Genomic DNA, 26,873 nt, shown 5'->3' with positions numbered 1-26,873 from the left:
CTTCAGTTCAGTTCAGTTCAGTCGCTCAGTCGTGTCCAACTCTGCGACCCCATGAATCGCAGCACGCCAGGCCTCCCTGTCCATCACCAACTCCCAGAGTTCGCTCAGACCCATGTCCATCGAGTTGGGGATGCCATCCAGCCATCTCATCCTCTGTCATCCCCTTCTCCTCCTGCTCCCAATCCCTCCCAGCATCAGAGTCTTTTCCAATGAGTCAACTCTTCACATCAGTAGTCCCCACCAGAACTTTCTTCTGGCTTCCTTACTAGTTCACTCATCAAGGCAGAACCTCCTACAGTAGGCACATCCTAATTCCCTGGTGACTCAATCAGTAAAGAATCCACCTGCAATGCAGGAAACCCGGGTTCAATCCCTGGGTAGAGAAGATCCGCTGGGGAAGGACATGGCAACCCACTCCAGTATTCTTGCCTGGAGAATCCCATGCACAGAGGAGCCTGGCAGGCTGCAGTCCATCAGGTCTCAGAGTTAAACATGACTGAAGTGACTTAGCACACACGCAAGGACAAGCTAAGATGCCTACTAAGTGAGGATGTATTTTTGTTTGGATGAAAACCACCCCAAACCAACCCCCGGGGATTGAACTTGAGGTTGAGAGACTGTGGGTTGAGGATGGGAGCAAGTCTGCCAGTGATGAGGATGGAAGTGGGGATGGGAGTAGGTGGGGGGTGGGGGAAATTGGGGAACTTTCAGGAAACGCCGGGATGCTTGATCCTTTCACTCAGGTCTGCCTTCTCCCTGCAGAACGACATCTTCGAGTGGTCGAGGGACCACCGAGTCCATCACAAGTACTCGGAGACGGATGCTGACCCGCACAATGCCCGCCGGGGCTTCTTCTTCTCCCACATCGGCTGGCTATTTGTCCGCAAGCATCGGGATGTCATTGAGAAGGGGAGGAAGCTTGACGTCACCGACTTGCTGGCTGACCCCGTGGTCCGGTTCCAGAGAAAGTAAGTGAGCAATCACTATCGATGTCCCTAAGGGACAGGACCCAGAGACAGAGCCCAGTGAGGTGTAATAATATCCCCAGGCAGTTCCCCTGCAGATTGGATCTTCCTGCGATCACTCTCTGTTGATTCATTCCCTTTTGATCATGATGTTTTTCTCTGTTCACACATTTGTTTCCAATCTGACCTTGATTTTGAAATGGAGTTCCTGTAAGCCCACTTGCCATTTCTTTCCGACCCATCTGCATGACTGATTTCATGGAATGTTTCTGTTGTTTTCCTCACTCGCTCATCCGTGTTTCCCTGGGCTGGCGAGGAGGGCAGAGAGGATTTGCTTTGTTTTAGTGACACGCTGGACTCCAATGGGACTGGTCTCCCTCTCGGTCCCCTGCTCTGTGCTCCCGGAATCCTCCCCTCCCCCACTCCTGGAACTGTTAACACCAGAAGGTTTCTGTGCAGAGAAAGCATGCCCGGGTAACAAAGAGCCTCAAAGTGCTTGTGTGCGTGCATGGTGTCAGCTGAGCGGTTTCCGCCCGTCAGCGTTTACAGGGTGACTCTCCTTTCAGCAGCCCGCCGGTGATAGCCAGCCTGTCACTGCTGCAAGTGGGGAGCATCCAAGGTTCACATTTCCACTAGGAAGCTGGCTGCATCCATGTTGCTCTAGATCCGCAGAGCTGGCCACAGTGTGTTAGTTGCTCAGTCATGTACGACTCTTTGCCACCCTGTGGACTGTAGCCCACCAGGCTTTTCTGTTCGTGGGATTCTGCAGGCAAGAATACTGGAGTGGGTTGCCATTGCCCTCTCCAGGGGATCTACCTGACCCAGAGATCAAACCCGGGTCTCAGGCATTGTAGGCAGATTCTTTACCATCTGAGCCACCAGGGAAACTCATGTTGGTTTAAATCAGCAGAGTTGGCCACGATGAGAGCACTTATAGATAGATTCCTTGCCCCCGAAACAATGGATTTATGTGCAAAGAGAGATGATTTGAGAATGGCATTCTAGTGAGATCCTTGAGCTGGTATGGTGGACAAATGGTCCCTGGATACCATCTCCACTGACAGGCAAGAATCATTTGAAGTGTTCTCTCAAACAGAATCTCCTGATAATGGAAATGGAGTCTGTACCTTTGACTCAAAGTTCCTTGCGTGAGAGGAAGTATGGCTTAGAAATGTGCCCCTTTGATCCTTTAGCCTCTCTTCTCACATCGAAGATGGTGGTGAGAAAAGGAAGGGTGGAAGAGACAGATCGCATAGGCCTGCACTTGAGCACCTCCACATCCTTGCAAAAGAGCTGACTGCTCTCAGGGCTCAGCTGTGGCTGTAAGATGGGGGTAACAGTAGCACCTGTCTCTTACAGTTTTTGTGAGGACATAATGAAAACAAAAAGGATGGGAAATGCCTGGCACATGGTATAGATTTGTGATGACTCACGCCCTGGGCGGGAGCTACTCCAATCCCCCCCACCTGCTTCCTTTCTTTTTTTCAATTGTGCTGGGTCTTTGCTGTGGTGGGCTCAGGAGTTGTGGTGCATGAGATTAGTTACCAGCATGTGGGACGACCTTAGTTCCCCAACCACGGATCGAACCTTTTGTCCCCTGCATTAGAAGGAGGATTCTTAATCACAAGACCACCAGGGAAGTCTGTGAACCTCTGCTTCTGTTGACTTCACCACAGGCTCTTCTTTCTCTCCTCCATACAGTTCTTTCAGGCGGATGCAACAAGTTATCGGTAGCCAAAAGTTTTATAGCAGAAAATAATAAGATGCTTTCAATTAAATGACTTCTTGATTCTAATTTTTTTTTTGTCATGAGGGTAAAATAGGAAAATCTGCAGAATTCAGAGAAGTAGAAAGAAAATCACCCACAGTTCTAACACATAAACACAACCACAGTTTCGATTCTATAACATCTTCTACATTTATGCCTACATTTGACATATTTTTACATGATGAAAGTCATACTGCTTATGTAGTTTTATGTCTTGCCTTTTAACTTCAGATTATGTTGTAGGCACCATTATCAAAGGCTGCATGGGTTCACTGTTTGAGTGTCAGAGTTTATTTAACCATCACTCCGTGATAGGATATGTATGTCGTTTCCAATTTTGTGATATAAATGATGTTGCTAAATGATTAGTAATGCTTTGGGACAATCAGACCTTAGATTAATTTGAAGAGCTCAGATGAGAAGGCAGAGGATCTTCTATTTTATTCATGAGAAGTGACCCGAGTATAATAGTGTGGTTTCTCTGACCATAAAAATGGAAAATTTTTTTCAAGTTTTCCCCTTTAAACAATGTGGTAATCCGATTCTTTAGGTGTATACTCATGGTACATATGTCCAAAGACTATCTCTAAAGGCAGGCAGAAGAACAAAGACTATTTCAGCATGCTCCCTGAATAGATGTCTGAGAACATCTATCATTACCAGTTCAGTGACCGAAGGATTGCAGTATCAAAAACCATTCATTCACAGTATCATGTCAGATATCATTGAGCTCCTGCTGGAAGTCAGAGCTGAGGATACAGTCTTAAAGATTGGTCTCAGTTCCCCCAGAGTTTGCAGACTAGCAGGGAACCCACAAATTAACTTACAGATAATTATACTCTAGATGGAGGAGAATGACGTATTATAGGGTAGAGTAAGGCACCATGGGAACACAGAGAGGGGTCTCCTCGCCCACCCTGCAAGCTGGAAGGAACCAACTCCCAAGCCAAGACCTGAAGGATGAGAAGTTAGATAAGGATGGGGGCTAGAATATTTATTATGTCTGTCACTTTCATAGAAGTCTATAGAGCCCTTGAGTTTTGGAGCTTTTTACAAATCAGTTAACCCATGCCTTCCATTTTTCCTATGAGAAAACAAATAAACAAAATGTAAATAGAAAGTTGGGAATCGAAGTCCTGTCAGTCTGTTTGTGCTACTATAACAAAAATACTGACCACCAGGTGGCTTACACAACAGACATTTATTTCTCACAGTTTTGGGGGCTGGGAAGCCCAAGATCAAGGCACCGGAAGATTTGGTGTCCGGTGAGAGCCTGCTTCCTGGTTCCTAGATAGCTGTCTTCTTGTGTTCTCACAGGGCAGAGGGGCAAGAGAGCTCTCTGGGGTCTTTCTCATAAGAGCCCTAATTCTGTTCATGAGGGCTTCACTTTTGTGACTTACTCACCTCCCAAAGCCCGTCATTACCTTGAGGATTAGATTTCAACATATGAAGTTCGTTGTTCAACCACTCAGTTGTGTCCAACTCTTTGTGACCCCATGGACTGAAGCCCGCCAGGCTCCTCTGTCCATGGGATTCTCCAGGCATGAGTACTGGAGTGGGTTGCCATGCCCTCCTCCAGGGCATCTTCCTGACCCAGAGACTGAACCCGTATCTCCCGCAGCTCCTGCGTTGCAAGCAGGCTCTTTACCACTGAGCCAGCAGGGAAGCCCTAAGACCCGATGCAGCCTCATAAATAAATAATAATAATAAAAGAATCACTGAATTACAGCAAGAGAGCTACATTCATGAAGCCAGCTTTACCCATCCTGTCATTCAGGCCCCATAGAGGACGCAGATTCCTTAAAGAGTGAGTTCTTGCTCATAGGGATGGGAGCTGGAACAGTGGGTCCCATCATGGGTGGCACTGCCACATCGGGTATCAGACCTTGCTGTTCTGTGCCAAGTTGGAGGGCCATCTTGAAAAACAGAAGATGCTCACTTGGAGCCCAGTCTTGTGCCATTTCAGCAGCACTCCTTAGAGAGTCCCTCTCCTGGATGGAATTCCCATCCCCTCTGTAGTCCTCTGAGGGCAACAGTCCTTGTTCCATTTTTAGTGGCTGGGGTTTACCGCTGATTCACTACCTCCCAGAGAGCAATGTTTGTGCAAAGAGACCCAGCTAAACACTTGGAGAGTTTTCTCAAACAGGCAAATGTGTAAATGACAGAGACCCAGGATTTAGAGACTCCTCCTTCAGTCAGAAGTTTGCCCAGGTGGCACAATAGTAAAGAATCCACCTGTCAACCAGGAGACTCATATTCAGTCCCTGGGTTGGAAAGATTCCCTGGAGGAGGAAATGGCAACCCACTGCTATTCTTGCCTGGAGAATCCCGTGGACAGAGGAGCCTACTGGGCTACAGTCCATGGGGTCCCAAAGAGTTAGACACGACTCAGTCAGCACACACACACCTTCAATCAGAACATAAGCACTGATAATTTTAGTTTATTTATTCTTTTGGCCACTGTGTGCGGCATGTGGGATCTTAGTTTCCCAACCAGGGATTGAACCAATACCACCTGCAGTGGAAATGTGGCATCTTAACCACTGGACCACCAGGAAAGTCCCCTAGCACTAATATTACAATTGATGGATCCACTGTGCTTGGTCATCCTAATGACAATCCATCAAAAGAAAAGCTTGCCTGAGAGCCAAGCTTGCTCAGCTTTCCATTATACGGTCTAATAAAAGAGAGAAAATAGTGGCCTTAAGGGTAATAGGGCTTCCCTTGTGACTCAGCTGGTAAAAAAATCTGCCTGCAATGTGGGAGACCTGGGTTCGATCCCTGGGTTGGGAAGATCCCCTGGAGAAGGGAAAGGCTACCCACTCCGGTATTCTTGCCTGGAGAATTCCATGGACTGTATAGCCCGTGGGGTCGCAAAGAGTCGGACATGACTAAGCGACTTTCACTTAAGGGTAATAGGAAAGAGGCACGGTTCAGTCCTGGTTCCAAACTTTTCCTCTAAGAGATCATTCTACCAAAGTGATTACAAGCAGGTAGCTGGACAACTTCAGGTTTCACTCTGTTGTCAAGCTGTGAACGCCGAAAGGACAGGTATTAGGAGATGAGAGGTTGAGAAGCCAGTGGTGTCACATTTAGACCCTGGCGGCTCGGGTCCCTGCCTGGCTCCTGTGCCTTCAACAGCTGTGTTTGTCCTCGCAGGGCAAGAAGATCACAGAGCAAAAGGGCTTGCCACCTGGAACCTCCTTCCACTTCTAGACCTTGCCTTAGGGTCCTAGGGTCCTGGAATTCCCTGCCAAGTGTCTCTGAGCTCACTTTCAGAGTCTGCACCAGCCTCTCCCAGGCTCTGTCCTCCTGAAGGGAAGTGTGTGCGCCCTAGACCAAGAGTGGCTGAGGGGCCATGTTGGCGTGGGGAGGAGCTTGAATGCCTGGGCCTGGATTTCATTGCAAAGAAGACAGACATGGGAAGAGAAGGGGTTCAGCCACAGCTAAGGGCCTCCACCTCTTCTCTTGGCCTGGACCCTGAAAATGTTGGGGGTGAGCCTAGAAGGGACTACTCATAAGGTTGGCAGTGGGTCTCTCAGGTGGGAATTGTGTTTGTCTTAAGATAGAGGTTCGTTTCTCTCGCATATGAAAGAATTGCCCAGGTCCAGGTTATGGCAGCCATACAGAGCCAGGAGAGGGCTGGATTCTTTTGTCCTTCTGCTCCGTCCTTAGCATATGACTTTCCATGTTTCATTCTGTGGTCCAAGGTCACCACTAAAGTTTCACCCAAAGGAAGGTGGGGGTAGGGATGGGGTTGTGCTGTCTTTAGTCCCTCAGTCATGTCTGACTCTCTGTGGCCCCATGCACTGTAGCCCATCAGGCTACAAGCGATTTTCCAGGCAAGAATACTGGAGTGGGTTGCCATTTCCTCCTCCAGATCTTTCTGACCCAGGGATCGAAGCAGCGTCTCTTGTAGTCTCCTGCATTGGCAGATGGGTTCTTTTACCACTGAGCCATGTGGGAAGCCCTTAGAAGAGATGAAAATGTGTAAATCTTGCCATTTCAGGAAGAAAGGCATTTGAATCTTTTTGAGGTCGATTTCACCTCACTTTGTCTCCTAATTTGTTACCGTTTGTCTTTTTTTTTTCTCCCCTTTCTTAAGGACAAGCACCAACTCTCTCAGTAATACCGTCCTTCCTATGACTTCGTTCTAGTCCTTTCTGTGTAAACCCTAAATGTATTTCTCTGTTGGTAACATCACATAACCAAGACAGAGCAGTCAAACAAGTCTACAACTGACTCATCTTCACTTCTCTATCCTCGCAGCTTCATCCTCCACTTAGGGGATTCCCTAGGTGGGGGGTGGTGGGATGAATCACCTGGGAATTTACAAACAAGTTGGCTCCATCTCTGTTGACCAAATCCATTGCCCTCTGGTTCTGGCTCCATGCTGGGTCTTAGGGAATCTCTCTCCACCCTGAGTTCTTTAGCCTTGCGGCCCTACTCTAACTGTTGCTAGAGTGATACAACAATTCTTGTCTAGAATTTAGTGACTTCGAATGGCTGAGCACATTGGTTGGCTAATTGTATTTTATGGAAAACTCTATAGAAATCCCCTGCGAGAGATTCTAGATAGTGAGACATTCAAACATCCAAACATGTGCATGAGATGTTGGAGACAGAGCCTTTCAAACATAAATACCCTCTGTAGCTCCCTTGCTCATCAGTCACTTGTGGTTTGACCACTGCCTGTCTCACTTGGGTCCTTGATGGTCTTGCAAGAGCAGAATCAAACTGTCCCCAGGGTGAGCATCACTCAGGCATGCTGTAAGCAGAGCCCAGCTCTTGGGCATCATCTCTGCCCACTTACACCTCGATAATGAAAGTCTTTGGATTTCCCCCCATGGTTCAGCGGCAAAGACTTCACACTCCCAATGCAGGGGGGCCAGGTTTGATCCCTGGTCAGAGAACTAGATCCTGTTTGCTGCAGCTGAGAATTCAAACACAACTTAAAGATCCCACATGCCTCAAGGCAGATTGAAGATCCCGAGTGCCACAGCTAAGACCTGGCATAGCCAAATAAAGAAATATTAAAAAATAATGGAAGCCATGAGGCACATGGGCTTCCCTCGTGGCTCAGATGGTAAAGAATCTGCCTGCAATTCTGGAGAACCTGGGTTCAATCCCTGGATTGGGAAGATCCCTTGGAGAAGGGAATGGCAGCCCACTCTAATATTCTTGCCTGGAGAATCCCATGGACAGAGGAGCCTGTCGGGCTGCAGTTCATACAGTGGAAAAGAGCTGGACACAGCTGAAGCGACTAATACGCACGTGAGACACTTGGCGTTTCTAGGGCATCCAGCCTCCTTTTCCTTTCTACGTGTATCACTTGTCATTCAACCACTGTGCTTTGAATATTTGCTGCATACCAGGCTCTGCTCTAGAAGCTGGCAATGAAACAGGAACAAGAGAACCGTATTCTGGACAGAACTTGCTCTTTCTGTCTAGAGCCCACATTTGGGTTTGGGAAAGTGAGAAAGGAAGCCTCGCCGGGCACCCGCCCATGGCCTGACTGGGTGTCTCTCTCCAAGGACGCCTTGGCTGCTCCCTGTTCTGCCTCTCCTGTTACTGAGTCCTGTCCCCCGAAGCTGTCTCCAGTTCATGCCATCTTGTTGATGGGCCTCTTACCATCTTGGCTGTCTTTGTCGCTTTCCCTGCCGGAGGGCTTTGTTCCTTGGTGCCCTTCTCTGCACGAGGACACTTTCCCTCTCTATCACACAGCGTTCTCCCTTCTTTGATGTTCCCCATGCCTTCCTCTCCTCCAGCCTCTTGAGGGAACAGAAGCCATTCAACCTATTGCTCAGGCGTTTTGTTTTTGATGGCGTGAGGGTTTTGTCCTCTTGTAATCTCTCCTCGCTCCATTGTCTTGCTCAGGTTTGTTCTTTTCACATATTCTTTGTATCTGTAAATGTTCCCTCTCCTTGAATCTTTTCTTCCACTTGAGCCCCCAGTCATGTCCGACTCCTTCTGACCCCACAGACTGTAGCCCGCCAAGCTCCTCAGTCCGTGGAATTTTCCTGGCAAGAATACTAGAGTGGGTAGCCATTTCCTCCTCCAGGGAATCTTCCCAACTCAGGGATCAAACCCACATCTTTTGGGTTTCCTGCACTGGCAGGTGAGTTCTTTACCACTAGCACCACCTGGCAATGGCAGCCCACTCCAGTACTCTTGCCTGAAAAATCCCGTGGATGGAGGAGGCTGGTGGGCTGCAGTCCATGGGGTTGCTAAGAGTCTGACACGACTGAGCAACTTCACTTTCACTTTTCACTTTCATGCACTGGAGAAGGAAATGGCAACCCACTCCAGTGTTCTTGCCTGGAGAATCCCAGGAACGGGGGAGCCTGGTGGGCTGCCGTCTATGAGGTCACACAGAGTCAGACACAACTGAAGCGACTTAGCAGCAGCAGCAGCGCCACCTGGGAAGCTCTGTGAGAGACAGCCTATCTCTGGTTAACAGCTTGGGCCCTAGAATCTTCTCTCCCACTCTGTCCTCACTTTAAAACTGTCGCATCTTATCCGGGCTCTGTAAAATGTTTAAGAATGAAATAATTTATTTCTTTGAATAACTTTCTCTAGATCCAGCTGTCATTGATGGGAGTTAAAATTCTGAATTTTTGAGGTCCAAGGACTTGATAAAAATCAGTGGAAGAGGTATGAGCTGTATTCAGTCAGATCCCTTTGTTAAAAGTCAATAGGAAAGAAAAAGGAAGAAAAAAGTCAATAGGAAGAGGTGAAACATCCCAAGCCAAACTTCTGGCCTTTCCTTTAAACACATTTTTATTGGGGTATTGTTGCCTTACAGTGTTGTTTTTGGCCTTTCTAAAGAGACTGTGCTGTAGTCAAACACCTGGATGACACTCTGGGATACAGGACAGAGATGATTCAATATTGAGGTGGCAGCACCAACAAAGTTTCCCTGTTTTAGTGGCTAAAAATTTGGACAGGGAAGAAAACATGTGACCCATAGTTCAAGAACTCATTTTGACTTTTTAAAAATTTCCAAGTGAAAATGTCATTTGTTTGCCTCTATAAGGGGTACTTTTCCTACTAGGACTTTGGGAGAACTTGCCTGAGTGTGTGTGTGTGTGTGTGTGTGTGTGTGTGTGTGTGTGTGAACACACACATCAACCGCATTAGTATCATTTTTCTTTCCCCACACTGACCATCCATGTCTATGTGTGAAATTCCCCTGCAAGATGAAGAGACAGCGTCTCAAATGTCATCTGAATATTCCAGTCACGAGCATGTTAGACATATTAATCAGCCGGTGTCAATGTATTTTTGAACTGCTGTTTGTAAAGTGTTATCTTTGCTTCACTGCTGATGGCAATAAGGCATCTTCTTGCATCTTTGAGTCAGTTCAGTAGGCAATAATAGCTGCTGTTTATCCTGGTGGCTCAGATGGTGAAGATCTGCCTGCAATGCAGGAGACACGGGTTCAATCCTTTGGTCTGGAAGATCCCCTGGAGAAGGGAATGGCTACCCAGTCCAGGGTTCTAGCCTGGAGAATCCCATGGACAGATGGCTACAGTCCATGAGGTTGAAAAGAGTTGGACACGACTGAGCAACCAGCACTTTCACGAACTGCCTACTGTGTACTTACGTCATGTCTTTGTTCTTGCTGTTCAGTCTATTTCTGATCCTTTCAATAACTCTGTCATGTAAGTGATGATACCTGGATTCTGTTCTTGAATTCTAAAGATTCAGGCTCCCCATGGCCTTGATTAACCACGTGCTCGTCATCAAAAACGAAGAGCACAGTAAAAATTCTTAAAAATAAAAAAAAGGTAGAGAAGAACAGCCCATATACCTGCACAAAATTGTTCTTTCAAAATCACTGTGGACAGTGATTGCAGCCACGAAATTAAAAGATGCTTGCTCCTTGGAAGAAAAACTATGACAAACCTAGACAGTGTATTAAAATGCAGAGACATCACTTTGCTGATAAAGGTCCATCTAGTCAAATTTATGGTTTTTCCAGTAGTTATGTACTGGTGTGAGAGTTGGACCATAAAGAAAGCTGAGCGCCAAAGAATTGATGCTTTTGAACTGTGGTGCTGGAGAAGGCTCTTGAGAGTCCCTTGGACTGCAAGGAGATCAAGCCAGTCCATCCTAAAGGAAGTCAACCCTGAATATTCATTGGAAGGACTGATGCTGAAGCTAAGGCTCCAATACTTTGGCCCCCTGATGTGAAGAGTCAAATCACTGGAGAAGACCCTGATGCTGGGAAGGAATGAAGGCAAGAGGAGAATGGAACAACAGAAGAAGAGATGGTTGGGTGGCATCACCGACTCATGGACATGAGTTTGAGCAAACTCCAGGAGATGATGAGGGACAGGGAAGCCTGGCATGCTGCAGTCCACAGGGTCACAAAGAGTCGGGCTTGACTTAGCGACTGAACAACAAATAAAATATTAATGTGCTCAGTTATGTCAGACTCTGCAACCTTATGGACTGTAGCCCACCAGGCTCCTCTGTCCATGGAATTTTCCAGGCAAGAATACTGGAGTGGGTTGCCATTTCCTTCTCCAGGGGATCACTCCAACCCAGCGATTGAACCCCTGTCTCTTGTATCTACTGCATTGACAGGCAGATTCTTTTACCACTGCGCCACCTGGGAATCTACCAAAACTAAAAAGTCTTAGTTTTCATGTAAATTTTGAATAATTACAGAGATGTCAAAGCAAAATTAGAAAGACATTTGAAAGACTGACAAAATGAAAGACATTTTGGTGCAAGTAGATAACATTCTCACTAATATTTAGACATTGTCAATTCCTGGCTCTATTTCTAGACCATGTAGAGATTAGTCTTTTAATATTTTCTTGGAATAAACAACCCTTCAAGTCATGTATATGGCTCTAGTCCCAAAGTTTCGGCCTGCAAAGAGAACATCCACAACCTTTCTAAGAGGCTTCTAGTTAGTCCTTATTTATTATCTAGAAACTTAACTTTATTACTATTGGCTTATGCATCAAAGAAGCCCTTTTTGCCTTTTCTTTGCCTCTTCTTTCCCATATAGTAGGGAGAAAAAAGTGGGAAAAGTTTTTTGTAACAGAAAATTCATTTCCTAGTTATTATTTCTTCTAACAGTTAACTTAGAAAATTTCTCTAACCTCTGAGCTCTTGAAATCTGCACATTATTTTTAAAAGGTATTTTTAGCACAAAATGTAATATAAATCAATGCAAAAAATTCAGAAAATGCAAATAAAATTTGTAAAAAATAAAATAATATGTAGTCCTTCCACTCAGAAAAACTTAGTTGAAATTTTGATGTATAGCTTTCTAAAGTCTTTTTAAAGTACATTATGCTGTTCTTTCTACAAAATATATCCATACTCTATATACTATTTAAAAGTGATTAAAATAAGAAAAATATATTTAATATTTCCCTTAATTATTTCCTTTCCAGCCTATTTACTGTGTGTGTATCCTAATTTCCATTTGATATCATCCTTCTACCCAAAGAATTTTCTTTACTATTTCTTGTAGCACAGTTTTATTGGCAATAAATTCTCAACTTTAGTTTGTTTGGAGGTCTTTATTTTAATTCCATCTTCGAAAGGTATTTTACTGAACATAAAACTCTGGATTAACACAATGTTAAAGCAGACTTTCAGAACAACAAGATGTCAATCTTGCCTTGTATAGAATCTGAGAAGTCTGCTGGAATTCTTAGCATTATTCCTGATCTAGTTCCCTGACCAGGGTTGAATCCGGGCCGCTGGCACTGGGATCACAGAATCTTAGCCATTGGACCACCAGAGGTCCATAAGCAAGATCCAGTGTCAGTCACTCAGTCGTGTGCAACTCTTTGTGATCCCATAGATTTTAGCCCTCCAGGCTCCTCTGTCCACCGAATTCTCCAGGCAAGAATTCTGGAGTGGATTGCCATTTTCTTTTCCAGGGGATCTTCCCAACCCAGGAATCAAATCCGTGTCTCCTGTACTGCAGGCAAATTCTTTACCTTCTGACCCAGGCCCTCATGTAATGTTTTTCTTGCTGCCTTCAAGATTTTCTTTGTCTTTGGTTTTAAGCAGTTTGACTCTGCTGTGTCTAGGTTTGTCTGTTTGTTTGTTTGTTTTGAGAAAGGGCAGAGCAAGAGAGTGCTATCCTGTTTGAGAGTCTTTGAGCTTCCTGGAAATGTGGCTTGTTGTCTTTCATTAACTTTTTTAAATTCATTTTTTATTGAAGTATATTTGAATCACAATACTGTTTATTATAGGATACTGAGTATAGTTTCCTGTGCTACACAGTGGGACCTTGTTGTTTATCCATTCCATATATACCAGTTTGCATCTGCTAATCCCAGATTCCCACTCCTACCCTCTTTCATCCCCCCAAGCCCTTGGCAACCACTGTTCTCTCTGTCCCCTAATTCTGTTTCTGTTTCACAGATAGGTTTATTCGTGTCTTATTTTAGATTCTACATGTAAGCGATACTGTCTGGTATTTGTCTTTCTCTTTCTGACTTGCTTCATTAGCGTGGTAATCTCTAGCTGCATCCATGTTGCTGCAAATAGCATTATTTTTCTACTTTCTTATGGCTGAATGTGAAATGTATATATGTACCACATCTTCTTAATCCAGTCACCTGTCGATGGACATTGGTTTCCATGTCTTGGCTATAGTGAATAGTGCTGCTGTGAACATAGGGATGCAAGTATCTTTTTGAATTATTGTCTGGATATATGCCTAGCAGTGGGATTCCTGAATCATATGGTAATTCTATTTTTAGTTTTTTTCTGAGGAACCTCCATACTGTTTTCCACAGTGGCTGCATCAATTTACATTCCCACCAACTGTATAGGAGGGTTCCCTTTCTTCCACGCCCTCTCCAGCATTTGTTAGACTTTAATGATGGCTGTTCTGACCAGCATGAGGTGGTATCTCATTGTAGTTTTGATTTGCATTTCTCTAATAATTTAAGATTGCAGCCATGAAATTAAAAGACGCTTACTCCTTGGAAGAAAAGTTATGACCAACTTAGATAGCATATTCAAAAGCAGAGACATCACTTTGCTAACAAAGTTCCGTCTAGTCAAGGCTATGGTTTTTCCAGTGGCCATGTATGGATGTGAGAGCTGGACTGTGAAGAAAGCTGAGTGCTGAAGAATTGATGCTTTTGAACTGTGGTGTTGGAGAAGACTCTTGAGAGTCTCTTGGACTGCAAGGAGATCCAACCGGTCCATTCTAAAGGAGGTCAGTTCTGGGTGTTCAATGGAAGGACTGATGCTAAAGCTGAAACTCCCAATACTTTGACCACCTCATGCGAAGAGTTGACTCACTGGAAAAGACCCTGATGCTGGGAGGGATTGGGGGCAGGAGGAGAAGGGGATGACAGAGGATGAGATGGCTGGATGGCATCACCAACTCGATGGACATGGGTTTGGGTAAACCTTGGGAGTTGGTGATAGACAGGGAGGCCTGGCGTGCTGCAATTCATGGGATCACAGAATCAGACACGACTGAGCGACTGAGCTGAACTGAACTGAATAATTTAAGATGTTGAGCATCTTTTCATGTTGGCCTGTTGGCCATCTGTGTTTCTTCTTTTGGAGAAATGTCTCTTTATGTCTTCTGCCCATTTTTCAATTGAGTTGTTTTTTTGTTGTTGTTGAGTTGTATGAGCTGTTTGTATATTATTTCATTAATTTTTGAAAATTCTTGGTCATTATATCTTCAGATTATTTTTGACCTTGTTTTCTATCTTTGTCTTTTTCTAGGACTCTAATTACACAGATGTCTTACTGTTTCATGTTCCACAACTCTTGAAAGTGCTGTCCTGTTTAATTCACTCTTTTTTATCTTTATATTTCAGTTTGAATAATTTCTGTTGACATATCTTCAAGTTCATGAATTCTTTTCTCAGCTATGCCCTAACAATACGCCCATCAAAGAAACTCATCTCTGATACCGGTTTTTATGTACAACATTTGCATTTGACACTTTTGTACTTTCTATCTCTTTGCTGAAATTTCCCATCTGTTCATGTATATTGTCCATCTTTTCCACTAGATCCCTTTAACATGTTAACTATAGTTATCTTAAAGTGCCTATCTGATTGATACAACATCTGGGTCATCCTTGAGTCCGATTCTATTTATTACTTATGTCTTGATAATTTTTTTCCTGTGCTTTTATGTGATTCATAATTTTTAATTATATGCTAGACATTGTGCCTGGAAGAACAGAGAGACTGAGGTAAATACCATTTCTTACTGAGAATGGGCATACTTATTCTTTCAATCCATCAGTGTTGGAGGTGTGTGGCAGAGGGTGGAGGCTGAGTCAGTGAATCAAGAGGTGAGCTGGATTTGGGTTTCATTGTTGCTATGGTTACAGTTAGTGCACCACAGATTTCAATGGATGGTTGCTGTTACTATGTGTGTGTGGATTGGAACCTGGGGTGCGAGAGGAGTTTTCTAAGCATTTATTCTTTACCCTCAGCTTTCAGCTGTCTCTGCACACCTGCACACAGAGTAGATCTCTCTCGTACTCTTGTCCTCTCCCGTTTCTCTGGGCACGGCTTGTTGTAGGGGTGATGGGGTTTCTTTGTTGTCCTGGCCTTGTATCAGTCTTAGGCAGGCCTGAACCTTGGGGTTAAGGCTTTCTAAGCATCCCTGCCTTTCTCTGTAGTGAGAGACCTGCTTTGGAGCAGTGCGTAAGCCAGTGGACAGAAGATTTTTGCTTCCACCCTTCGCTAAGCTGCAGAGGCTCTTTGCTTATGTTTGGGGGAGAGAGACTCCTACTCCTCCCTTAGAGAAAAGCAAGTTTTGCTTTTATTCTTCTCCCAGAAGCAATGGACTTCTGCCTGGTCCTAGAGGCCAGAGGGTTTTCTGCCCTCCCCACAGGAGCTTGAGATTTTTGCTTTGCAAGAGAAGGCTCTGGGAAAGAAGATGAAGCTATCTTGTCTCCCAGCAGCAGCTGCTTGTCTGTGTCACCTCCTGAATGTCTGTGAAGTGGAGGGGGCCTCGCACCAGTTTCCTCCTCTGCCTCTAACCTTTCTTAGGAACACCCAGGGGAGGTGTAGCAAAGAGCTTGAGAGTAAGTGTGAGCTCCCTCTTGTCTGAGACTCTAAGCTATTCCACATCGACATTCTGACCCACCCTGAGCCTTTAAGTACGCGTTGAATGTTTAGCTAATTACATGGTGACCACCTCCTGTGCTTGTGCTCAGCCAAAAGTGAGGCAGTTCCTGGATGGACCTCTCCTTCTTTGAAATTCAGTTTACTTGGTTGCCTTGTGACCTCAACTCTCTGATGGGCTCAAGAAAAGTTATTATTTTGTAAATTACTCAGCTTTTTCTCATCATTCAGATGGAAACAACGTTCTCTTAGGACTTTCCACATTGTAAGTAGAAGCAGAACTCAGCATCCTACTTTATAATCTGCAGTTTTCTTTTAACAGAATACTGTGAAGTCTTTCCAGTTTTAATTTTTTAATTTATTTTTTAAATTGGAGTATAATTGCTTTACATGTTTTGTCAGTTTCTGCTGTACAACAGCATGAATCAACCATAGGTATACATGTGTCCCCTCCCTCCTGGGCCTCCCTCCTACCCCCATCCCACCACTCTAGGTCATCAGAGAGCACCGAGTTGAGCTCCCCGTGCTATACAGCAGATTCCCATTAGCTATCGACTTCATACATGACAGTGTATTTATGTTAATGCTATTCTTTCCTTCATTCCACCTTCTTTCCCACCCTGTGTCCACAAATCTGGTCTCTACATCTGCACCTCTATTCCTGCCCAGCAAATAAGTTCATCAGTACCATTTTTCTAGATTCCATATATATGTGTTAGTATGTGATATTTGTTTTTCTCTTTCTGACTTACTTTGCCTTGTATTACAGATTCTAGGGTCATCCACATCACTACTGCTAAGCTAAGTCACTTCAGTCGTGTCTGACTCTGTGCGACCCCAGAGACGGTAGCCCACCAGGCTCCCCTGTCCCTGGGATTCTCCAGGCAAGAACACTGGAGTGGGTTGCCATTTCCTTCTCCAGTGCATGAAAGTGAAAGGTGAAAGTGAAGTCGCTCAGTTGTGTCCGACTCTTAGTGACCCCATGGACTGCAGCCTACCAGGCTCCTCCGTCCATAGGATTTCCCACATCACTACAAATGACCCCAATTTTGTTTCTTTTTATGGCTGAGTAATATTCCATTGTGTGTGTGTACCATATCTTCTTCATCATTCCTCTGTTGGTGGACGTTTAGGTTGCTTGCATGTCCTGGCTGTTGTAAACAGTGCTGTGATGAACATTGGGGTAGTCTTTCCAGTTGTAATCCCTGCTTAGTATCTCAGTGAAGGTGTATTGTAATTATTTCCGATGAATAATGAGGGATTCCCACCCCTTTAAATTCCCACCATGCTCCACAGCTAGAGAACAAATCCCGTGCTCCACAACCAGAGAACTAAGCCCATGCGCCACAGCTAGAGAACTAAGTCCATGCTCCACAACTAAAGAACTAAGTCCATGCTCCACAACTAAAGAACTAAGTCCATGCTCCACAACCAGAGAACTGAGCCCGTGCTCCACAACCAGAGAACTAAGCCCATGCGCCGCAGCTAGAGAACTAAGCCCGTGCTCCACAACCAGAGAACTGAGCCCGTGCTCCACAACCAGAGAACTAAGCCCATGCGCCACAGCTAGAGAACTAAGTCCATGCTCCACAACTAAAGAACTAAGTCCATGCTCCACAACTAAAGAACTAAGTCCATGCTCCACAACCAGAGAACTGAGCCCGTGCTCCACAACCAGAGAACTAAGCCCATGCGCCGCAGCTAGAGAACTAAGCCCGTGCTCCACAACCAGAGAACTGAGCCCGTGCTCCACAACCAGAGAACTAAGCCCATGCGCCACAGCTAGAGAACTAAGCCCGTGCTCCACAACCAGAGAACTGAGCCCGTGTGCCACAACCAGAGAACTGAGCCCATGCTCCACAACCAGAGAACTGAGCCCATGCTCCACAACCAGAGAACTGAGCCCGTGTGCCACCACCAGAGAATTAAGTCCATGCTCCGCAGCTAGAGAACTAAACCGGTAACCCACAGCGAGAGAAGTCTGCATGGCACAGCCAAGACCCAGCAGAGCCAAAAAGTAAATAAACTATAAATGCAAGAATTTCATTTTTTTTTTTTAAAGAGAGACTGTCTCCTCATCTCTCTTCCTTTCTTTTTGCTGTTAAAGAGAGATATCTGAGAAAGTGAGGTGACAATGGCTACTTTTTCTTTAATGGTTTTATTTATTTGTGGCCGTGTGGGATCCCCGTTGCTGCCTGGGCTTTGCTCTAGCTGTGGCGAGCAGGGGCTACTCTCTGGTTGTGGAGCACAGGCTTCTCACTGTGGTGGCTCCTCTTGTTGCGGAGCATGGGCTTTGTGCCCACAGACTGCAGGAGCTGCAGCTCCCGGGTCCTGGAGCACAGGCTCAGTAGTGGCGGCATGGGCTTAGCTGCTCTGTGCCGTGTGGGATCTTCCCGGGATGGAACTCGCATCTCCTGCATTGGAAAGTAAGGATCCTTTACCACTGAGACACCAGGAAAGCCCTCAGGAATATTTTAGATTCTAGTTTTTCACACTCGTATCTGGTGAGAGAGGCCAGGATGAAGAGGCCTGGGAGCTGGGAGTCTTCAGCCACAGTTCTGGCTCTGCCATCAAAAGCTCTGGGGCCTCTGGAGAGCACCTGCTGCTTCCTCAGTCATGTCCAACTCTTTGCGAGCCCATGGACTGGAGCCCCCCAGGCTTCTCTTGTCCATGGAATTTCCCAGGCAAGACTGCTGGAGTTGGTTACCATTTCCTTCTCCAAAGCCTACTTTTTTTTTTTTAATCTAGAATCCTGCCTATCATGGGACAAGAAGGTAGAACAGTCACAAGTGAGTCTGATGTCTAGATAGGCAAATTCACCCATGGAGTGTTACATGTGTCTTGTCCATCCTCCCTTCAGTGGTCTGAGCTGGGCTATGTTTACACAGGTAGAGTCATTTTAGTGCTGTTTTTCTTCATGCAAGATTCTCTCCTGTTCCAGCTCCTCTCCACATCTATCTGGAGAGAACTACTAAGCTAGAAAGAAGATGTTTAAACAGGCATCTGAAACCGCCAGTGCATACGTTTAAAGAAATAGACTAGTTAACCAGAAACAGATCCGTTACTTATCATATGGGGCTTCCCTGGTGGCTCAGACGGTAAAGTGTCTATACAACCATAATTCTTGCTGTGAAATGATTTGCAAAGTTTATGTCATTGTGACAGCTGTTTTGTGAAAATTTTCAATGAGGCTGACTCTGTTTTTGAAACCGAAAGAGTATGATGCCTACGTATTTGTGAAATTCAAGTATGTTTCTCTCTCTTACTGATGCAGACTGCTGATTGGTAATGTATTATGGAGCTCCCTTGTCCATTGACAGTTGAAGCGAAAATATTGTCTTAAGTAATGAATTTATTGGTAGCTGTTCCATTACCCAAAATGAATGTTTAGATTACTCATGAGAGTCTGTCATGTCAGAGCTACCAGGGAGCTTTTCCTGTGACACAATTTATTCTAATTCCTAAGTCCCTGTCTTACCATGTTATAGCCTGTTAAATGTGTCATGGAATGATTAGGTAGAGAGATATGAGGTTTTGTTATTAACACAATTTACACAGGAGCACTGCAGAAATGAAACCCCTGCTGAACAAACTTGGGTTGAACTCTCAGCTGTTTTCTCTGTTTTTATCAGTACAAAGGATGTCCAGAGGCAAATCAGGATTCTCAACCCTGAGCATGCACTACCAGGTGCTCTGTGAATTGCATCAAGGGTGCATACTGAAAAGTAACCCTCATGGCTTCATTATGGACTTCTTGAAACCACTCCAAACAAAGTGTCTCGATGCCCCCTCCCATGCCCCTTCTAACATCCCTGGAGGTATTTTGAAGGTCAGAAGAGAGACAGAATATGGGACTTGTGGCATTACATAATATAACATTGGTGGCGTATATATTACATGTGTTGACAACATTATATACAACAACAGACGTGCATTCAGAAACCAAGCCATTTTTAAAACTATGTGAAGCATAGAGAGAATTATGATCTGTGGATTCATTCATTTAGTTGACCCAAAGAGGTAGTTTTGGAGAGGTTAAATACAGTCTTGGAATCAAAAGATCTGACTTTTACATTCTCTGAGATTCTGTTTCTTCCACACCCATAAAATGATGATAGTGATATCTACCTGACAAAGTTTTTGGGTGAGTAAATTAATTTATATGAAAATGTGGGGAACTATTCAGTAAACATTTGTGTAATTAATCACACATCCAGCACTCCATGAAAGCCATACTGTTTGTGAAGACCTTAGGGTTTTTTTTTTTCCTAGTATTCTAGTTATTTTGTTGTTTATTTATTTATTGGCTGCTCTGGGTCTTCATTGCTGTACACAAGCTTTCTCTGGTTGGGGCGAGTTGGGGCTACTCTGTAATTACAGTGCATGGGCTTCTCATTGCGGTGGAGTGCAGGCTCTGGGCACGTGGGCTTCAGCATTTGCAGCACTTGGGCTCAGTAGCTGTGGCACATGGGCGAACTGCCCCGCAGCAAGGGGATTCTTAACCACTGGACCATCAAGGAAGTCCAAAACCTTAGGTTTTAAAAGCCTGTTCATTTGCCCGGTTTTCATATAAATCCAAAGTGACTGAGGTTTTATATCTCCATAAGTAAAAACATAAGTGTATCCTTCACCTTCAAAGCTTTAAAACCAGAGTACACTTCTCTTTCATGCATTGGATCCAACATTTCCCCCCAGATGTGAACCTCCCAGAGCTTGCTCGAACTCATGTCCATTGAGTTGGTGATGCCATCCAACCATTTCATCCTCTGTCATCCCCTTCTCCTCCTGCCTTCAGTCTTTCCCAGCATCAGGATCTTTTCCCCCCAGATGTGGGCCTTGTTTTTTGGGCTCCAAAATCACTGCGGATGGTGACTGCAGCCATGAAATTAAAAGATGCTTGCTCCTTGGAAAAAAAGCTATGACCAACTTAGAAAGTATATTAAAAAGCAGAGACATTACTTTGCCAACAAAGGTCCATTTAGTCAAAGCTGTAGTTTTTCCAGTGGTCATGTATGGATGTGAGAGTTGGGCTATAAAGAAAGCTGAGTGCGGAAGAATTGATGCTTTTCAACTGTGGTATTGGAGAAGACTCTTGAGAGTCTCTTGGACTGCAAGGAGATCTAACCAGTCTGTCCTAAAGAAAATCAGTTCTGAATATGCATTGGAAGGACTGATGCTGAAGCTGAAACTCCAATACTTTGGCCACCTGATGCGAAAAGCCGACTCGTTGGAAAAGACCCTGATGCTGGGAAAAATTGAAGGCAGAAGGAGAAGGGGATAACAGAGGATGAGATGCTTGGATGGCATCACTGACTCGACGGACATGAGTTTGAGCAAACTCCAGGGGTTGGTGATGAACAGGGAGGCCTGGCGTGCTATAGTCCATGGGGTTGCAAAGATTTGGACACGACTGAACAACTGAACTGAACCGAACTGAACTGAACTGAAAAGAGACAGTCCTTGTTTTTATTTATCTTATCATTTAAGTAGAGAAGACTCTTCGGAGTACCTTGGACAACAAGGAGATCAAACCAGTCAATCTTAAAGGAAATCAACCCCAAATATTCATTAGAAGGACTGATGCTTAAGCTGAAGCTCTAATACTCTGGCCACCTGATGTGAAGAGCTGACATATTAGAAAAGATCCTGATGCTGGGAAAGCTTGAGGGCAGGAGGAGAAGGGGATGACAGTGGATGAGATGGTTGAATGGTATCACTGATTCAATGGACATGAGTTTGAGCAAACTTTGGGAGATAGTGAAGGACAGGGAAGCCTGGTGTACTGCAGTCCATAGGATCTCAAAGAGTTGGACAGGACTTGGTGACTGAACAACAAAATCATTTAATTGAGAAGACATTCATGAAATCGCCAGAGACCTCCAAGTCCACGTATGAAAATAACACTGGTAGATGATTATATCATGAACTGAGAAAATCCACGATAAAGTAGGGAAGAAAGAACAGGGTTCTTGAAGTCTGCATGAGAATGATGGTTCTTTATGGGGTGAGGGCATTCTCCTGAATCTCTTTGTCCAGGAACAGAGTTGATTCCTTTGTCATACTGTCCTTCAGTAAATGTTCATAGTTTTCTAAATATAGATCTTGCGTGCTTCTTGTTTGGTTCATTCCTAGGCATGCTACAATTTTTGTTATTGTTAACAGCACCACTGAATTTGTATCCCAGGGACAGGGAGTGGATGCCCAGACCTTAACTTATTGCCCTAGGTATCTCAGGTAAATGACAGGAACTGGTGAATTACTAGGAAATGGTGAGTTACCCGGACTTTTCATAAAACACCTCGGAGGCTCATACCTGTAGAGAATGTGGAGGTTGTTGCCGCAAGGGGTGCTGGCAGGAGGCGTGTGTGCATGCTCAGTCATTGCAGCCTCGTGGACTGTAGCCCACCAGACTCTTCTGTCCATCGGATTATCCCAGGCAAAATTACTAGAGTGGGTTGCCATTTGCTTCTCCAGGAGATCTTCCCAACCCAGGGATCGAAACTGAGTCTTTTGCATCTCATACATTGGCAGGCAGATTCTTTACCACTGAGCCACCTGGGAAGCCCCTCTGGCTAGAGGCAGAGGGCACCAACCCAGAACCACCATCAAGACAGGTAGGGTAGCTACCCCAGCTTTCAGTTCAGCTCAGTTCAGTCGCTCAGTCGTGTCTGACTCTTTGCGACCCCATGAATCGCAGCACGCCAGGCCTCCCTGTTCATCACCATCTCCCGGAGTTCACTCAGACTCATGTCCATCGAGTCCGTGATGCCATCCAGCCATCTCATCCTCGGTCGTCCCCTTCTCCTCCTGCCCCCAATCCCTCCCAGCATCGAGTCTTTTCCAATGAGTCAACTCATTGCACAAGGTGGCCAAAGTACTGGAGTTTCAGCTTTAGCATCATCAGAGGCTTTTCCAATGAGTCAACTCTTCTCATGAGGTGGCCAAAGTACTAGAATTTCAGCTTTAGCATCATTCCTTCCAAAGAAATCCCAGGGTTAATCTCCTTCAGAATGGACTGGTTGGATCTCCTTGCAGTCCAAGGGACTCTCAAGAGTCTTCTCCAGCTTTAGAAATTAAAAATTCACCCTCCTTCCCTCTTTGCTTTCTTTCAAGAGATGCTTTTGTGGATTCAGAGATTCTTAAAATGAGTGAGTGGAGACTTCCCTGGTGGTCCTGGGACTAAGACTCTGTGTTCCAAATGCAGGGGGCCCAGGCTCAATCCCTGGTCAGGGAACTATATCTCACTTACCACAACTAAGACCTGTTGAAGCCAAATAATTAAGTATTAAAATAATAAAATAAATAAAGTAAAATAAAGCACAGGCTAATTCTCCCTTTGTGGGAAGTTCTAAGAGCTTACGGCAAGGATGTTCTAAGAGCCAAGTTCTCGTAGAATACGGAAATTACAAAGATTAAGAAAGATGAATTCCCAGTGATTAGAAAGACCCAGGAAATCACCATCAGCCGCTAGCTGAGGAAAGCCTTGTCAGAAATTGTCTTTGAACTGTCTCCCTGTCCAAGTCACTTATTTCTCCTCACACTGCCCATTTTCATATAAAACAATAACAAATCATTCACACGGATACAGAGACTCGTAGTGCTGGGATAATGTGGTTTGTCCAGACATGCTCACTGACGACTCAGATGAAGCGAGCTATCTCTTCTGACATTTGGCTTTCTCTCATAAACCTCCTCTTATCTTGCCTTTCCTTTCAAAGTAAAGAAAAACAATTCCTCAGATGTCCTAACTATCAAGAGATTTAGGCAAACCCCATATATGTCTTTTCTTCAAGATAAATTAATAGGCTTTCAAATTCTGCCCAACTAAGAATCTGTTTTTAGAGTAATGAAAACTTTCATTTACGGTCAGACGGCCAATGGTTGCTCTAATGGAGTGAGAAAGCAACACCTCATATGTGACTTCAGTAATTCACACTTCAAGCCAAGAATGAGGTATTAGGAGTCTCAGAATCCCAGGTGGTGCCAAGGGAATTTCTGGATTCTGCAAGCCAAGTGTTATAGAGAAAGAGGACTAGAAAGACCTACTGGGAGTGCTCAGGCAGAGAGAGCACTTTTAAACCTGTGGTGGCTGTATTTCACATGCATAAAATTTTCCTCTGTGCCCTTGTATCTTTGCCCATTATTATCTGCCATTATAACCACCAGGAAACTAGAAGGGGGAAAAATAATCTAAGATTTAAACCTTTCAACTTTTGTATTGGAACTTTGGGTCCAAGTTGTATTAAAAAATAATTAGCTTGAGGCCTGAGGTCCTTCTCTTCCAGTTGCCACCAGCATCTAATGTCTCTCTCCTTTTCCATTATTTTTGATTTGATTTGATTTTTTTTTTCAGCCACAGCTGGAGGTATGCAGAACTTCGCAGATCAGGGGTCGAACCCGTGTCCCCTGCAGTAGGAATGCAGATTCTTAACCCCTGGACCACCAGGGAAGTGCAGCTCCTCCCTATGGGCTGACACTGCCTGGCACATCAGTAGGAAAACATTTACTTCTAGGTGATTCCCCTCTGTTCTTCATTCTGAATGTTTTTTGCTCTTGAAAAAAACAAAACCCTTAAGCCCCATTGTCTTGTTTCATGCTTTCCTCTAATGTTAAAATGACAGCAATAACTTCCAGTTTTTATTTTTAAAATTATCTCTATAATTCTTTATTGTGTTCATTTCAGCGTTTTGAGTACCTACTATGCACCAGACTCATTCTCTGTGAATGTAATTCATATCTCTTTACACGGCGTGGGATCTGAAGCTCTGAAATGTTAACTGGGTGGCATTTTGATCTTAGCCAAAAGGCCAAGAAGCGATTCGGTAACATTTTGAAGAAGGCAAAGTTGGAATTTAGACAAACTCAATCCTCATCCAAAGCACATGTTCTTCCCAATAAACTCTGTTGTAATAATATCCACTGAGAATATTACTTCCTCCACTTCATCCTTTTCATGCTTACTTTGCTCATATGTTTTGTGTTTATTGCAGTTCTGAGTTATTTTGTGTTGTTGTTGTTGTTCAGTTGCCAAGTTGCAACCCCATGGACTGCAGCATGCCGGGCTTCCCTGTCCTTCGCCATCTCCCGGAGTTTGTTCAAACTCAGGTCCATTGAGTCAGTGAAGCCGTCCAGCCGTCCCATCTGATACTTCGTGTGAGCCAGGCTTGTCTCCTGCCTAAGACCCTTCCGTGGCTTCCCCTCGGGAAAAGTTGCCACTGTCATCTCCGAGACCAGGTCTGCTTCCCTTCTCCCCGGAACTGCCCGCCTTGTGCTCTTCTCTCGAGTCATGCCATTCCCTTGCACTTTAGCCTGCTCTCTGACACTTTGCCTTCGATTCCTGCTTTTTCTCTGGCTTAGATTTATGCTACTCAAACTGCGGTTCTGGGGACCAGCAGCATCAGTATCACTTGGGAGCTTGTTAGAAAAGCAGAATTCCAGCCACACCCTCAGATCCCAGGTGATTAGGATGTGCTGTGATTCTTTGGGAAGCACAGACCTAGAACTGGAGGAGGGCACGGCAACCCACTCCGGTATTCTTGCCTGGAGAATCCCATGGACAGAGGAGCCTGGTGGGCTACAGTCCATGGGGTCGCACAGAGTAGGACACAAGTGAAGCGACTTAGCACATGCGCAGGACCTAGAATGTTCTTGTCTTGTCATGTTGCCTTGACAACTCTTATTCTTCACAACTTACCCTTGGAGAGCTGAGGTCAGTTTTCAAGGTCCCTCTGGGTGAGAGGTCCCCAAGCGTACAAGATTTATGTGTAGCATATAAGCTCTTGCCTTTTTGGAGGGGGGTGTCTGTGAGGTTCTCCTGTTTCTACGCACAGAGCTGTGTAAGGCAGCTTTTCTTCAGTCATCAAGCAAAACGGGATATTACAGCAGACTGACTGCAGGCACAGATATGTCAATCCAGCTGCCTCTGTTAAGCCAGACATTAAAGAGAGTAGCAATTATGTAAAATGAGGCCATTCTTCACACTGAAACTCTTTTTTTGTTTTGGAAGATAGTTATTTTTCATCAACATGTGTTATTTATGCTAACATGTAATAGGTTTATTGTTATTTTAATGAACTGATCAATTTAATATTCCTGTATGACATGAACAAACACATTTATTTACTTTATATGTAATCCTGTATTATTGATATATACTAACATTTAGTATTTATTCAATCAAGGAGATATTTTTATTTTAATTTCCCTTATAGTTAATGTTGGGCTTCCCAAGTGGCTCATTGGTAAAGAATCTGCCTGCCAAAAATGCAGGAGACGAAAGAGACGTGGGTTCCATCCCTCAGTCGGGAAGACGCCCTGGAGAAGGAAATGCCTACCTGGCAACTGGTTCTGGTGTTCTTGCCTGGCCCACTTAGATCATAAGCTCCTTGAGGACTATGACTATGACCAATTCATCTCTCTTATTTATTGAGACTAAAAAAAAATGCAGCATCCTCCCTGAATACTTTGGGGACTAAGGAGTATGTTTACCCTCCAGTTTATAGAGAGAGCCCTGGGCAGCCTACATCTGAGAACCGGCTTCAGGGGTGATGATTTGTGTATGGTGCTCTAACCCTCAGTTGCTAAAGTGAGTGACTCATGGACGTTACCACCAGCCCTGGGGGTACTCTGCTCCATGTTTCAGCTGCCTGGAGTCCCACCTCCCTCGGGAGGTAGGGGAGTTCCATGAGCAGCAGCACCCATTTGTGCCCGGCATCATCACACCAGCGGTCATCTTCCCCTGCGTCCATGGTTCTCTGACCCAGAAAGGTACAGGGAGAGAACTAGTACAGAAACATAGATGGTGCCGCAGGAGACTCATCTGGCCACGTATGCTGGGAACTGACTTTGGCCAACTCCAGTGTGAGAGGAGGAAGAAGCCCATGGGAATAGAATCCCACATCACACTAAATTCTACCGCTATGAGGGACAAAAACAGCCACGTACCACATCTGCAAGCTTCATGAATCCCTGATTCCTACCCTTTAAAAGTTTTTTTTAAATTTCGTATTGGAATGTAGCTGATTAACAATGTTGTAATAGTTTCAGGTG

The 26,873-nt window shown here is 44.8% G+C and overlaps 1 protein-coding gene across 1 annotated transcript in view; it reads left to right on the top strand.

Moving 5' to 3' along the window:
• Positions 1–26,873, top strand: part of SCD5 (stearoyl-CoA desaturase 5) — a 172,429-nt gene that overhangs the window by 124,831 nt on the left and 20,725 nt on the right. The window contains exon 3 of the mRNA XM_069594547.1: positions 763–968. Within this exon, the coding sequence (XP_069450648.1) occupies positions 763–968 (206 nt within the window). The remainder of the gene's footprint in view (positions 1–762; positions 969–26,873) is intronic.

This window comes from Ovis canadensis, chromosome 6, assembly GCF_042477335.2.
Source record: "Ovis canadensis isolate MfBH-ARS-UI-01 breed Bighorn chromosome 6, ARS-UI_OviCan_v2, whole genome shotgun sequence".
Classification (NCBI taxonomy): domain Eukaryota; kingdom Metazoa; phylum Chordata; class Mammalia; order Artiodactyla; family Bovidae; genus Ovis; species Ovis canadensis.
This window is presented reverse-complemented; position numbering and strand designations above follow the sequence as displayed.